Source organism: Branchiostoma belcheri, unplaced genomic scaffold (assembly GCF_001625305.1).
Source record: "Branchiostoma belcheri isolate BF01 breed outbred unplaced genomic scaffold, Haploidv18h27 scaffold9, whole genome shotgun sequence".
Taxonomy (NCBI): Eukaryota; Metazoa; Chordata; class Leptocardii; order Amphioxiformes; family Branchiostomatidae; genus Branchiostoma; species Branchiostoma belcheri.
This window is the reverse complement of record NW_017804575.1, coordinates 5,372,216-5,388,971: the sequence shown is the minus strand read 5'-3', so window position 1 is coordinate 5,388,971 and position 16,756 is coordinate 5,372,216. Positions and strand designations below refer to the sequence as shown.

The following is a 16,756-nucleotide window of genomic DNA, read 5'->3' as shown; positions in this document are numbered from 1 at the left end:
GAGGTATGAGATCTCGGAATTCTAGTTTTGTATGTAAGTGTATGCCAGTGTGTGTGTGTGTGTGTGTGTGTCTGTGTGTGTGTGTGTGTGTGTGTGTGTGTGTGTGTGTGTCTGTGTGTGTGTGTGTGTTGTGTGTGTGTGTGAAACGGGGAATGAAAGGTATCATACAAAACTGAAGATTTTGTCGCTGTTCATCATATCTAGTACTTTTCTGTAACTACCTCTACGTATAAAACTTTGAAGTTATTCTGTGTACCTGTGTTTCCAATTCAATGCCTTTATCGTATACCACCATAGGAGAGATATACATGTACATAAAGCCTCAAAGGTGTTTGTAAACAAGGAGTACATAAAATCACATATGTACATAACATAAACATAAACATACAAGAAATTGTATAAACACACACTGCCATGGCAGTTCCCAATCACTTGGTGTGTGTGTGTGTGGGTGGGGGGTGGGGGTGTGTGTGTGTGTGTGTGTGTGTGTGTGTGTGTGGTGTGTGTGTGTGTGTGTGTGTGGTGGTGGGTGGGTGGTGTGTGTGTGTGTGTGTGTGTGTGTGTGTGTGTGTGTGTGTGTGTGTGGGTGTGGGGTGGTAGTGTGTGTGTGTGTGTGTGTGTGTGTGTCCATATTGCACACACTATGTCTCTGTTGTCTTGTCCAGAAGCCATGTCCTGTGACTCATGATGACTTTACTTCTAGATCAAAGATCAAACGATATTTATCCTGACCTCCAGGCTATACCGACAACAGCTGCTAAAAACCTGTATAATTTTAGGGTTTCAACTCAAAACTATTTTTCAGTTTAGCCTTTCGATGTTTGGGATGAATTGGACTCACACTTATCTGCTTAGAAAACAACAGTTTCTCAAAATTTTAGCTGGCGTCTTTCGGCGTCTCCTTCTTAAAGATGCTATTAAAAGTCTTCATTGATTGATGTGTCGACAATAGCTCTTAAGATGGGGTCATAGGTCGAATTTCCGGACGCCGTTTTATTGAATTGAGGCGTGAAGCGCCTTTGGCGTACAGATACAATTTTCTTAGTAAAACGTTAAACTTTATTCCAACACACTATTTACAGGGATCAAATTTTCAGCGACTACTGTCGCCTTCATCAGGATAATTAATGACCAATCACTTCAAAACGTGATCTCGCGAGAGTTACGGTTTACTATGATTACTACCAACACAGATGAACTTTCATGATAGATACAATTTTCGTCCTACGATGAGAAATGCTGTCGTAGAGGTTCAAACATGGGTTCAAAGAAAGTTTGTTTTTTTCAGCGTCGTTTGTAATTGTCCACATCAGGACCATTTTGTAAGTCTGTTGTGTGAGGCCTTACGACGTTCTACTACTTTTGTGCTGATTTTCTACGATTAGGGGAAGGGTCTTGTCTTGTTTGGGTACTGCACAACACCCCTAGATTGGGGTAAAGCGTGCAGGGGAGCTGTGCGATGCGCTATTGCTGCGTCCTCAGGTGTTGTAGTACTGCAGTGTTGAACTTCGTAGGTTCCGCAGTATCAGTTATCTCTTGGGGCAAAATGTTCCAATCTCTGACAGTTTGTGGAAAGTATGAATATTTGTAACAGTCTTTGTGAAACGTTAGTGGCTTGTATGAGGCTACGTGGCATCTTTACATCACAAAACTAATAAACTGGTGGATGTCTCAACTACTAAGTACCTAATACCAGCCCAGAAGAGAACAAAAAATAGCCATGCCTTCAAGTACCAGAGTTATCAACCAAGGATTGAGGTGTTCAAGAATTCATTCTTTCCTAGAACTATGGCAGAGTGGAACTCGCTGTCACCAAGTACAGTAGGGGCATTATCATTAGATAGCTTTAAACAATGTCTGGAGTTAGATGTTCAAGGGTTAGGTGTAACAAGTCGATCGGTGTAATATAGCCAGCTGCCGCCGCGTCGCGTGCCTGCGAAGCTGGTGTGTTACGCCGAAAGGCGGTTATACCGGCTATATAGATACAGATACAAAACGTACAGCTGAATGTACGACACACTCCAGACTATGACAGGAATGTCGCCCTTCAATTTACTGTCGCATACCTATTGTGCACCTGTCGTGCGACGTCTGTGAGAGGAGGTGTAACAGTCGTTACGGTTGGTCACATCGCTCAGCCCCGGGGCGGAGTGATTCACGGAACAAAAACTTAAAAGTAAACAGTCGTTTCATGCTCTCACATAAGGCCACACCAAGTAAATTTTATGGATGACATCCTCCGCAGACTCCAAATCTAATGCAAGCGGGCAAAAAAAAACAAGACGGGCCGAAAAAAACAAGGTTCCTACAATTCAAAATTTTGACTCAATCATTGTACAAATGGTTTTGATTCAGTGGGAACATCACATATACACAGCCAGCATCACATATCACTGCATCAAAGTAAGAAACAAAACATTCATCCAGAGCCTTTTCTTGTCTCTTCTCTTCATAGATATCTACCATCCACCTTCCGGCATGGCAACAGACATCTTTACCCATTTTCGGCATGTTGACCACTGTCAGAGGGCAACAAAATTTCTTGTTTTTTTTTTTACAAAATTAATGCGCGCGGTTATGTCATCCATAAAAATTACTTGCTGTGGCCTTACTATGTACATAGTCATAGTCAAACACATGTAAAAATGGCACGTGGCACGTCCGTGTTTGTGCGAACGAAAAAAAAACACTTCATATCAACAATAAACACATATCGTACTCATGATTATTTCTTGCCCAACATTTTTTTTAGATTTGTTGTCTTTTATATCATCGTGCCTGAAAGCTACCAGACCGAGTCCTGGGCTGGGAATTAGTAGTGTAAACGATACGTTAAACTCAACCTGTTGATATGTATGTAATAACTTCGTGAGAAGAACTTGTTTGTTTGTAGTTGCAGTATAGTTGTAGCAGACCTTATGAAAGTCGCGTCATTTATGTTGTGTCAATAATTAGAGGTTAAAAATGTTTTCATTTATTTGCATGTCAATCAACAGTTCTTGCTTACAAACCAGTCTATCTGCTCAAATTATCTAGTGTCACTGACGAAAGGTAGTGGATGCTACCTAAAACGTCTGACCGTTTCTTTTCTTCTTTCTTTCTTTATTGGCATTGACAACAGGTCAAGACACAGGTTATCAAGGCAGTGAAAACTGGTATTAGATAACCCACATATACGAACGTGGGGACAAACATGTAATAAGAAATCTGTAAATACAAGACCTGAAATAAAGATAACATATTAACTGGTTACAAGGTACAATACTATAATACATGATATAAGAAAATCAAGACATTCCTAACTAGCAGCAATTTGTGCAAAGAGTGTAGATACTAAATTGGGATGAATGGAAGGCTTTGGGTTTCCAAAATCATGTTCAACTGCTTGAGAAACTGTTTTGGCTGTCAATAAAGAGTTCTTTTTGTCCTCTGTAGAAGCTGCTATACGTGGGGATGTCCGTATTCTCCATGTTGGCCACCATCACGTGCGCTGTCTGTAGTCTGGTCGGCTTCTTCAGGGGCAAGGAAATGGAATACCAGGTAAGTTTAGTACCCTTAATCTCCAAGCAGATCCCTCTCGGTGACAAAAAGACAGTATCAAATTGGCCAGACAGTATCCATTAGCCAGAGAAGGTCCGCGGCCCGCATCCAAACACAACGGTAGGACAGAAATGATCGCCAGAAACACCAAAATATATGAATATATGTAAATGTAAAAAAACTAATAATTCATTATGTCTTGAAAATCAAATTTATATTTATTTTGTAGATCTCGAACGTTTATTTGGTATAGTTCTGTACGTAATCATGTTCACTCTGTTACGTTGTAGTGCTGTCGCTGTCAGCTGGCGGTATGCTAATAAGGCATGTGTGGTTGACTGCGCGGGCCCGAATTGCACTACAGCGCGCTGGGCGGCATCGTAAAAGTATTACCGCTACCAGTTCACAGATTGTGGGAAATAGGGGCACGGGGAGGGACTTTGACACATTTCTCAAAGAACTACTCCTCCCCTTGTCCTCTGTGGCTGCGACGTGCGGCAGTGGTTAGTGGGGGTCAGGACAAAAAAAACAGCCATATATAAAAATGTAAACGATCATTTGCCCCACAACCTCTGCTTGGAGAGTATATTACCCTGACAGACAGTTACAACGCGTTGTCTAGTATTAGTAGCCGACAGGTGCAACATATTGCGCCTAGGAATTCTTACAATGTGTATTAGGGTCCACAAGTAATACGTAGGTGTTACCTTCTGACTCTATACATCTAGGAACCCAAGATGTTATATTTTAACAGTGTTATAATATAAAGGGAAGTTGTATAGCCAGTTGTATAGCCTAGCAACCCAATTAGTTTGGTGGAGACTAGAAAAAAATTATCAGGAAGGGACGCTGTAGCCTAGACCTCAGTCGTTAAAGCTATACCCCTTCGATCTACCTCCCTTCGGCCTTCACCCTCAGATCGGAGGTATATCCAGTCTAGGGACGCTATAGTAGACGCTCATCAATTTTAACACTGTCATCGTGCCTCATAACTTCATACAGTCATGTCCGGTCATCCTTTGTCTTAAACGCAGTAAATGTCACAAGCCTCACAAATTTACTATCAGTTTTACGAGCTAGCCGTAGCTGTAGGTAAGGGTCAAACAGAGGTGACCAGATTATAGTGTTCGGTGTCAAGGAAGTTGAGTTTTAGAATGTCAAGGCTGTCCTACTTATAGCAATGGTAGTTTTTAGGGGCTAGAATTTGTTAATGAAAATCATACTATTTTGTCAAAAATACAAGAAACAGCTCTATTTGAGGGGCAAGAATTTTTCAGGGGCTAGAATTTGTTAATGAAAATCATACTATTTTGTCAAAAATACAAGAAACAGCTCTATTTGAGGGGCTAGAATTTTTCAGGGGCTAGAATTTGTTAATGAAAATCATACTATTTTGTTAAAAATACAAGAAACAGCTCTATTTGACCGATGACTTATCGGTGCAACAGATGTAGAAGTCATTCTTACCAAATCAACAACTGGTCACAAGGACAGGGGGATGGCGGCTCACTATGGTGTTATGTTTAGTCAATACAGTTGAATCTCCAAGCAGATCTTTTGGTGGCTATAATTGCAAGACAGTGCCAACTTAGCAAGACAGTACGGCAAGACAGTATCAAATTGGCACGATATCATTGGTAAGGCAGTATCCAATACACCGCCCAGTGGTTTGGTTAAAGCCTCGGTCACAACCAGCCGTACGTGCTTTTTGTCCGTACGTTTTTTTGGGAGGCCACGTCTGCTACGTTTTTCTGAAAACGTGCGTTGTACGCTCATAGGCTGTATAAGGCACGCACGTACAGGTGGTGAATCCGCAGACTGCACGCATGAAAAGTTTTACATGCACTTAAAGCGACGGTCACAACTCGCCGTGCGTGCTTCTGCGTGCTGTCTACGTGCAAAAACGTGGGCAATCGTGCGGCATCCGTGCGTGGTGAGATTTGGGAGCACGCAGACACGCCGTAGAACTTTAAGTGCATGTAATACTTTTTCTACGTGCGGTCTGCGGATTTACCACCCGTGCGTGCGAGTACGTGCGACGCGCGTGCCCCGTACACCCTATGAGCGTGCAACGTACGGACTCCGTGAGTCTAACTTCACTATTCTCACGTGCAATTGCTGTACGGACAGCGCACGAAGCATGTGCGTGCCACGCACGGTGCTTGCGTCATCCGTGCTTACTCCTCACTTCCCAGTTGACCTGCTCAATGACCACGCAGAACACACGTGCACCATACCAGGTGCTCCGCACGTGCAACGCACGTGCAACGCACCTGATTTCTACAGTATATAAAGACGACTTGACCGGCGACTGCCAACTCGTCTCCAAGATGCCCAGGAAGGCTCAGAAGAAGACTACCAGACAAGACCCAAAGAAACGGGCCGCGGAAGACACCAGGGCGGCTAGTGATGATGAAGTTAACAGGAGGTGCACGCACTTACAACGTGCGAGTGAGTAAGGAAACCGTGCGTACGCCGCACGTGTAGGTACGGCCTGTACGGGGCAACGTAGCAATCGCACAGAGATCGTGCGTTGTAAGCACGTACAACTCACTTACCACTTGCGCAACGTACGATGCACGCAACCGCTGACGGCCAGGCGTGTCGTGCAGACCACGTACGTACACCTTGCGCAACCGTGCGAGTGACGTACTCCCTCGGCCGGCCACCCTACGTTTGCAGAAAAAACGTAGCAGACGTAGCCACGACAAAAACGTACGGACAAAAAGCACGCACGGCGAGTTGTGACCGAGGCTTAAAGTTCTACGGCGTGTCTGCGTGCTCCCAAATCCGTAGGATTCCGTACGGAGGTGGTACTCACCACGGATGCCCTACGTTTGCCCACGTTTTTGCACGTAGACAGCACGCAGAAGCACGCACGGCGGGATGTGACCAAGGCTTATACAAGGATACCAGTAGTACGAAAAAGAAGCCTTATGAAATCGCCTAAAAATACGTCTGACGTCGACATAAGCCAACGCTAGAACCTCTGCTTGGAGCTGTATCGTAGTATTTTATTGGCATCCCATGGAGTCTGTTGGAGGCTAGAAAAAAATGCGTATAGATGGGTCGCAATGGCGGACGATCAATTGATGTCAGAACTTAATTTTAAGCCAACCACCGTGCCCGTAATCTCAAGTAATTCTGTACCATGCACTCTTTGTTCTAAACTCGGGAAAAGTCACAAGCTCACTAAAGCTACGGTCACATCCCGCCGTACGTGCTTGTGCGTGCTGTCTACGTGCAAAAACGTGGGCAAACGCAGGGCATCCGTGCGTGGTGAGTACCGCCTCTGTACGGAATCCTACGGATTTGGGAGCACGCAGATACGCCGTATACGTAGAACTTTAAGTGCATGTAAAACTTTTTCTACGTGCGGTCTGCGGATTCACCACCCGTGCTTGCGAGTACGAGCGACGCGCGTGCCCCGTACGTGCCGTGCGGCGTGCAGCCGTGCGAGTGACGTACGAGTGACGTGCGAGTGACGTGCGTAGACGCCACTCCTTCCCCACGTTTTCAGAAAAAACGTGGCAGACGTAGCCTGCCAAAAAACGTACGGACAAAAAGCCCGGACGGCGGGTTGTGACCGAAGCTTAATTTATTATCCTTTTACGAGCTAGCTATATATCTGTAGCTGTAATTTAGCTCATCTATAGGGTCAAACAGGGGTTAACAGGTTGCAGTGTGATACTAGAGTGTCAAGGCTGGGCCTAGCCATAGACGTAGTAGTACACTAGCTACTGAAGAAAAGAGGAAATTTGTTAAACGAAGAAAACAATTGTATAAAGCTTTGCAGATGCACAAGATAAGGTGTTAAGTGGTTGACGTCAAACAGTTGCAACGGGCTGAAGACAGTAGATACAGCGGTGGACACCCTTCGGCAATAGATGCATGGTCAAGGGCAAGGACGATGAAGTATTGAATGAAGACCTTTATTGTACATTTGTGTTCTACATAACTAAGTACAGGTCGCATGGGTACAGAACATCAACATAAACATATACATTACATACATATGAACATATAAGAGTGTAAATAAATGTCTAATTTCTATTCTTTTCGGCTTTATCTCGCTTAGTAGTGATTGTATGGATATATGCGGCTGTGAGATTACTTCGAGTAGGTTTAGCAAACGTTAAAAGGAATACAAATTTCTCTTTACTAGTGAAATATCTGAAGTGGGGAAATATACTTAATACATGGCCAAAAAATATAAATCTGTCTTTACTATACAAGGGGCAATCTATGGTGAAATGTATTTCATCTTCTATTTTGCCTAAACTACAGAATTGACAGGTTCTTTGTTCTAGAGGAGTGCGGTTATGTCTTCCTGATTCGATTCGTAATTTGTGACAACTGATTCTCAGTATTAGATTCCTTTCTTCGACTGCACGAAGAAGTGATATGGCTACTCTCCAAGCACAAATTTAGGCTTCAGCTTATTTTTGACGTGTTTTAGGCAATATCATTGGGCTATTTTTTTTGTACTGGTATTTTTTTCGCCATCAAGACGTTTTGGATACTGTCCTGCCAATGACACTATCTTGCCAATTTGAATCTTGCAGCCATCGATCAAAACATCAGCTTGTAGATGATGTTATGACCAGCAAGTATATTTCTCCGCAAGGTTGTGGGTTCAAATCCCATGTACAACAGGCGGTGTCTTGTAAACAAATATGTGCGCTATTGGTATTCATGATTAGGCCACAACAAGTGAATTTTATGGATGACATCCTCCGCAGACTCCAAATCTAATGCGAGTGGGCGAAAAAAAACAAGGCGGGCCGAAAAAAACAAGGTTCCTACATTTTAAAATTTTGACTCAATCATTGTACAAATGGTTTTGATTCAGTGGGACCATCACACATAGACAGCCAGCATCACATATCACTGCAGCAAAGTAAGAAACAAAACATTAAATCAGAGCATTTTCTAGTCTCCTCTCTTCATAGTTATCTGCCATCTACCTTCCGGCACGGCAACAGACGTCTTTGCCCATTTTTGGCACTGTCAGAACTTACTCACTCACTCAGGACCGCATGCTCCGGGGAGCGTAGCGCCTCTCCAAGTTGTCTTCCACTGCCAGAAGGCAACAGAATTTCTTGTTTTTTTCTCCAAAATCAGGCGAAAATTAATGCGCACGCTGATGTCATCCATAAAAATTACTTGCTATGGCCTTATCAGTAGAACTGTGATTTGTCATTTCGGTATGTGTTTGAGGGATAACATTGAGCACGTCAAGGTAAGGAACGCGTCACAATAGCGAATAGACAGGCACGCCCCAGTGTAAAAGGATGAGACTTGGGTTACGCCCTGGGTGGCTTAAGAATAATCTATCAGGCCTTACGCAACCTGTATTTACTATTAAACTGGGATAAAGAACTGGAGCTGAGTCATGATAGAGATTTATAGGTTTAAAGTTGGCGCCACCCAGGAGGGTATGTAATAGTTCACCCAACAAGTCACCAGTAACATGGCCAGTGTCCTCTCGGTCACTGTGTGACTTTTGGGGACCGGCCGAGGTTCGCAGGTCACCAAGCGACGTCCAATGTTACAGGGTAGACTTTCAGGCGAAAAATACTCCTTGGAATATCAACATTTTTAAATTCTGGCGAGGTCCTTGACATCGTGATCGTTTATGCAAAACAAACAAATAAAATTCAGCCTGACAACGGAAAACAAAACCTCGAACCCTGCTTAATATATATATATATATATATATATAGTATCGTATTCCGTACTGTATGAGTACTGGGTGTCAAACAAGCAAGATACTAGTATATAGGGGCATCGAAAGTGGAGGTCTGTTTAACAAATACGAAAGATTAAATTTTTAACTACCATGTCGAAAACGGTAGTGTATCCGTCTGTCCTTTTTTTTATAAAAATAACGAAAAATAACCATTGGGCAAAGGAGTGACCATTATGTGACTAATGAGTTTTATAATTTTTAAAAGCTATTTTAAGAGAATATGTAAATATTGTACAATGAATGAAATACATTTTGTTAGCCAGTGTCCTCACTATGAGACCGAAAGAAACAGATTATTTCATACAGTTACAACAATTTCTCCATCCTTCGTCATTTAGAAGATTACAAAAAAAAACTGCATTTCTACTAAGATCACAAAACCCACTAATTATGCAGAATGTGGGACTATGCATTATCCACTGCCTTCAAAGAAGAGGTCGAACCCCATAATAACTATCGTAGTAGTAGAAGTAGAAGTTTTTTCCAGACAGTTGTTACGTGTCTCCTGTTACTGTATTGCAATGAGTATTATACTTGATTGTAAAAGCAATTAGCCTTCGGGCATGATTTTGCAAATAAAGTTATTATTTATATAATAAGATACAAGCACGCAACACGCTGTAGATCTAAGGCCACACCAAGTAAATTTTATGGATGACGTCCTTTGGAGACCCTAAATCTAATGCGAGAGGGCGAAAAAAAAACAAGAAGGGCCCTAAAAAACAAGAGGCCTAGATCAGAAAAATACTAAGAGGCGACAAATGTTAGGACACAAATTGAATGAGGTGACACAGTGTAACAAGCAAGAAGTCTTTTATTCATCATCAAAACAGCAATAAATCAGGTGGAACAGCAGTTGTCGTCCTGTCCTGTTTTCGCGTGACGGGTTTCACGTCAATCTTACGATTTGCGGCACTGTCGTGACTCTTTGGTCATAGTTACAGGAAGCGGAATGTCTTGTTTTTTTTTCTAGGAACAGGTCAAAATCAATGCGCGCGCGGACGTCATCCATAAAATTTACTTGGTGTGGCCTAAGCTAGTTAAACAGGTCCGATGGCAAATTGCACAGTCATCTCCATGACACGTTAGCTACGACAATGTATGTTTGAGCACGTGCTGTGTAATGACTTCACATCGCACAGTGTTCTGCCAATGTTTCCCCCAAAACCTACCTGTTACTGAATACCCCTGGGACTCTCCCGATCTTATCAGTTTGACGGCTTTGGAATGTGTTTAACGCTGGTCATGTCAACTTTGGGAGGACATTGTTTTTAGATATTCCAGACTTCTATAAAACGTTGGCAATCACATATAGCACTAACTACATACGGTATGATAACGGATAAGATTAAAGATATACAATTTCAATTTATTAATTATGGGTTCACCACACCACTGCCATTTTTTAAATGGATTCAGCTTCTTCATTTTAGGGCCTAAGGTCCTGAAATTTGGTATGGAGGTACAGTGGGCAAATACCCCTAGGCGTTTTTTAAATTTTTGTGATACACGCTTTTAGAATGGTTTTATTTGAGTTTTTTGGCTGTGTTATAGCAAATGTATTACTGTGTTAGTGTGCCGTGTTTACCACGTCTGGGCATGAGTCATCACAATGGAATGCAGGGCATCAACCAATAGGCATGCAGCTTTCCTCTATACTTCTTGCTGATTGGCTGTTGGGATTTAACTTGATTAACACCTGCACAGAGCATTTCCACCTGCACAGAGCATTTCTTGCTGATTGGCTGTTGGGATTTAACTTGATTAACACCTGCACAGAGCATTTCCATACTGACAGTATGTCTTTATTCAAGTGTTTTGGTAGGTATTTCAAGCTTTTCTGCTCCAGCATTGGAATGCGGGGCATGAACGTTTGTTTTTTTATTTTGAAAATCAACAGTTTGCATTATGCAATTAAAAATCCTAACCAATAAAGTAGGGAATAGCTATCCAACTGTTGTTTTAGTTGTATGTTACTTCATATTATAGTTATATCAATGTAAATCATTGTTTTCCCTTGTGTTTCTCATTCTTTCCCTGCCATGTCGTAAAATGTGGTGAACCCATCGCTGTATTTGCTCCAAAGCAAATATTGGCCTTTCTAGTTTAACCAGTAATTACAACTCAGGCCATTTTGGCCTGCTTTTCAGGTAATCCTGGATACACATAATAATACACACACAAATACAAATACACAGTACATAAACTATTACTAATTACAACATCCTAAACATCAACAGTGTCATATACCAAAGTGTAGATTGTAAAAAAAGATGTTCTTTAAGACAGTATTGAAACAGTTAAACATCAAGCGAAACGTTGGTCCATCTGTCTATCCAAAATGGCGTCCTTGAGTTTCTAGAAAGACTGCCAATATCAAAGTGACAGGCGTTACTTTACAGCTTAACGTATGGGGAACACTGGGGAACACAAAAGTGGTATAAGGCCACACCAAGTAAATTGTATAGATGACGTCCGCGCGCGCATTGATTTTGGCCTGCTCCTAGAAAAAAAAACAAGAAATTCCGCTTCCTGTAACCATGACCAAAGAGTCACGACAGTGCCGCAAATCGTTAGATTGACGTGAAACCCGTAACACGAAATGGGTAAAGAGCACATGCTTTGTTTCTGCAGGCCTGCAAAAATGTGATGAAAGAAACAGGACAGGATGACAACTGCTGTTCCACCTGATTTATTGCTGTTTTGATGATGAATAAAAGACTTCCTGCTTGTTGATCTGTGTCACCTCATTCAATTTGTGTCCTAACATTTGTCGTCTCTTAGTATATTTCTAATCTAGGCATCTTGTTGTTTAGGGCCCTTCTTGTTTTTTTTTTGCCCTCTCGCATTAGATATAGGTTCTCCAAAGGACGTTATCCATAAAATTTACTTGGTGTGGCCTAATTGTAAAAATGGAAGCACGAATGTTACATAATATGTTAGAATTATGCAAAAGGAACAGACAAATTGGTTTGATCTGCCTGTTTGTTTTGTTGAATCAGGACACATGTTTCTCAGCTTTATCGTGTTGATTTGGCATATGTATATATAATTCTTTATTTGCAAAATCATGCCCGAACGCTAACTTCTTTTACGGTCAAATATACTATTCGGTACAACACAATACGCTAGCTATTAAAGTATTATGAGGTTTGACTTCTTCTTTGAAGGTTAAATAGTCCCACATTCTGCATATATGTACAAAGGTCATCAAAGGTTAGGCCACACCAAGTAAATTTTATGGATGACGTCCTTTGGAGACCCTAAATCTAATACGAGAGGGCGAAAAAAAACCAAGAAGGGCCCTAAAAACAATGGGCCTAGATTAGAAATATACTAAGAGACGACAAATGTTGGGACACAGGTTGAATGAAGTGACACAGTATAACAAGCAAGAAGTCTTTTATTCGTCATCAAAACAGCAATAAAACAGGTGGAACAGCAGTTGTCGTCCTGTCCTGTTTCTTTTCTTTCATCACATCTTCCCTTATCCCACTGTCGTATCTTTGGTCATAGTAACAGGAAGCGGAATTTCTTGTGTTTCTTTTCTAGGAACAGGCCGAAATCAATGCGCGCGCAGACGTCATCCATAAAATTTACTTGGTGTGGCCTTATCAAACATGTACAAAGAAAATATGCAGCGGCGCTTGGTTGTCAAAATACGAGGACAGTCCAACGCGAGGAATAAGACTACTAAACGTGTGTTGTATAATTTTGCCCGCGGGAAAGGTTTTAAGTGCGCAGCTGACGTCTCCGTTTGTGATGTAAAAAATGGGTGTCAGACCTATCATCTATTATCTACAGACACGACACAAATGACACCTGTGACTATAATAAGGACTTGGTTTGTTTCCGGTCGACATCTTGTAGTGCCACTTCAAAGCGTCCTTTGTTTAGCCTGGAAGCAAGACGAAAGACATATTTTATTAATTTCTAGACGGCTGCTAAAAAAACATTCGAAGATGTATGTTCATGCGAAACGTTTGACACTTAGAAATGAAGGATTGTGAGCGAATTAAAATTAAGGCGGTGTGGCCTTATGGTATTAATAATATCTGCAAGTTGTGACGTTGATGTTGGCCTCCTTTACCCTCCTTGTTTTGATGAAGAATTTTCCCCCATTATTCCAGGACGTTTACTTCCAGCGGCGCATCAGTGGCGGCGCTATGGCGATGTTCTTGGCTACGGTGGCCGTCGCGTTTCTGAACGCCACGGGAGCGTTCGTGGGCGCTCTGCTGGTGTCGCTGGACGTGTGCGTGTCCGTGCCGCCTCAGGGCGAGGGGGACCCCGAGGAGCGGCGGGAGTTCACCCGCTCCAGCAGCGAGAGGTCCTCCACCGAGATGACTCCGGTAGGTGACACAAACCAAGGAGCTTAGAGCTTATTGTCTAAGGCCATGTTAATTTGATTATATGGATGATATCCGCGCGCGCATGAATTTTCGGCCGTTTAAAAAAAAAGTTTTCAACCATACTGTAAATCGTACAAAACAGTTGCAAAATGAGCAAAAATATACCGTAAGTTACAAAAAAAACCATACCAATGTCGTAGAATGCCAAAATCAAACGAAAAAAGACGAAATTGTAAAGAAATGAACTTGAAGACTAGATTATTCGCCAAACCATATTCTGTCCCATTTGTTCAACCCTCATGACCACGTAGATTTCATAATGAAAACAACTTTTTTTTTTTGCAAAACTTTTTTTTTATTCGCACGCGCGCATCAATTTTGGTGATCCCGGAGGATGTCATCCATATAATCAATTCAACATGGCCTGAATAGGATAGAGGAAGAGGAACACTTTGTATCAGAATGTAGTTTATACAACGAAGAGAGAGCTGAGCTTTATATAAAACAATTGCAATGTATGTTTCCCCATTTCACACATCTTAGCAACAAAGATAAGTTCATATTTCTAATGGCTTTAGACAAACCTTCGATTATAAAACACATCTGTGCTTATATCTACATCGTTACTAAGAAGCGAGAAGAAGCCAAATTATCGTAATTATTGGACTATATGTCCATAGTACATAGAATTAGCACTAGCTTGTACATTGTATATATTCATTGCAAACTGTGACGCCTTCCCTGTGACCTGTACTGAACCCTGGGTATTTACAATAAAGGTCTTCATTCATTCATTGTCTGTGCAAGGAGCTTCCCTATAAGCTCCTTGTACAAACAAACAAACAAACAAACAAACAAACAAACAAACAAACGAATCGAATAAGTAAAGAAACTACGGTAGCCGAGAAGTATATAGTAGAGGGGATTCATTCCTCAAGCTACCGACATCTTGCACACGCAGTCGTCCCTCAGTAAGACATCTGGAGCCGCATAGTTCCCGTTTAGAACTTTTATTCAGCCTGTCACTACGGTAGCCGAGAAGTGCACATTTTTAAAACATTGATAGAGTACAATTTACATATATTTTTAGAAGTGTCAGGAGAATATCATCGATCTGTTTATGATGTGATTATAGAATGAAAGTGCCTTTCTTTTACATCTTGGATTGTCAACAAACTCAACTGTTAATCTATTTATTTACTTATTTGGAATTGAAACAACGTAACACTGGCTGCAAAGGCAGTAATAGTTGATATTAGACATCACATTGAACAAATACTAGTAATATAACATACACATATATCTTGGACTCAGTTGCACTTAAAAGTCTCTTAGAATGTAATGTACACAACCAAAGATTTAAGCCATCTGACTCTACCCCTAGCCTGACTAAATCTGCGCTCCTAGCGGCCGGCCCGGTATTACACCTACTGGTATTCTGGGGGGCGGCTGGTGTAATACCGGGCCGGCCGCTAGGAGCGCAGATTTAGTCAGGCTAACTCTACCCCCTCTTCACAGCGAGTGGTCCAGGCCAGGTTCCAGGCCGTACCGACTCTCCGCCGCTCCAACAACGGCGCCTTCACCCTGCAGGGGGCATACCGCGTCTGCCGTCTCCCGGGCAACCAGCTCGCACTCATGCCTGAGGGTAAGGGCAGTCACGTGACAATGACGTGCACAATCCGCCATGTTGGTGGGTTAAACCTGTTCGGACCATGACGTAATATTGAGTCCGCCATTTTGGTGGGTTAAACATGAAGAAGTGTGATTAGTTTGCAGAGGGTGTCCCTAAACTAAAGGTGTTGATAACTGCTAAATAAACAACAGCGGAAACAAGCAAATAATCTACCTTCAACATGCTACCTTTCTGGCACAAAATGAATAAATCTGCTCGTTCTTCCCTGTACAGAGTCTTACCTGCCAGCGGAACTAGCCGAATACGAGATGATGCCGTCTCCCTGGAGTTATCCTCCCCGCCGCGGGGAGGCGCCCCCGTCCTACCACTCCCGGGTCGACTACTACGAGAACGGCACGGAGAACGGGTCGGTCCGGACGCCGCTCAGGCGATCCAACGCCCCGTCAGAAGTCGACGTGGACCTCTAGACGTCACAACGTAACAAACGCTCTGATTGGCCAGCAAGCGACGTATGGGAGAAAAGGCGGCACCTCTTTCATCTACGTCCTCTGATTTTCCAAAGACTGGGAAGCCCTAAATTATTTTTTACTTCTTACTTTTTTTAGCACTTATTTTCTAATACGGTAACATGACAGCTAAGCTGACTCTTGATTGGTTAGCAATGCAGAAACATTCCGTATAAAGTTATTCATTTTTTATATAATCTACATCTTCTCGACGACAGTAATGCACATATTTTTTATGTATGTTAAAGGAAAGAGTTTAATGTAAGGAGACATTTTGTATTTTTATTTACAAATATCGTTCAGTATTCACATGGTACGGTGTTGTGGAGTGGGTGCAAGGGAACAAGATGTCCTTGTAAATAAGATCATACTATACAGGAGGAAATATATTTTAGTTCGTTTATGTGTCAAAGGATACACGTTCACTTGTCCTATAGGACAACTTTCGTCGTCTACGCAAACCATGTCATTTGCATAGATGGAAATTGTCCCTCTGGGCCACCGTACACTGACACTAGGTGTACACAGTATCTGTTATCTGACAATTTTGGACAACTCTAGCAAAAGGTTACGTTAAGCAACGATTTGAAACGTATGTTGTTCCTGAAATTCGGAAATGGCTTCCAAGTTCAAGGTATAGTAGGGCAGATAACTGAAATAATCTTTCAAATCGTGATACAAGCACCAAAACTTAGTACAAATACTCATGAGACATTACTCTTTTGAAAAAGTACGCGGGCCACTTGATTTGACTTTTGGCGCCCCCTAGCGGCGCTTTTTGGTACTGCAGCCGACCTTCCGGGCTTTGTATCTCCTGTTCTAAACATCCTACAGTCATGATTTTTATATCGTAGAAAGCTGTGACAGTAAGGAAGAAGTGAAGTGACGTAAATTTGGTTTCTCTAGATGCTTGCGTTAGAACTGCAAAAGCGTTTTTTGCCGGTGCAAAAATTTGCTCCAAGGGCGCTTTTTGGTA

General features: G+C 42.2%; 1 protein-coding gene across 1 annotated transcript in view; it reads left to right on the top strand.

Annotated features, from left to right (window-relative positions):
- LOC109487901 overlaps nucleotides 1-16,461 on the top strand; it is a 30,314-nt gene extending 13,853 nt beyond the window's left edge. Inside the window, exons 3-6 of the mRNA XM_019792010.1 lie at nucleotides 3,436-3,540; nucleotides 13,423-13,641; nucleotides 15,160-15,286; nucleotides 15,548-16,461. Coding sequence (XP_019647569.1) covers nucleotides 3,436-3,540; nucleotides 13,423-13,641; nucleotides 15,160-15,286; nucleotides 15,548-15,741 — 645 coding nt within the window. The 3' untranslated portion in view covers nucleotides 15,742-16,461. The remainder of the gene's footprint in view (nucleotides 1-3,435; nucleotides 3,541-13,422; nucleotides 13,642-15,159; nucleotides 15,287-15,547) is intronic.
- Nucleotides 16,462-16,756: the final 295 nt, after the last annotated feature.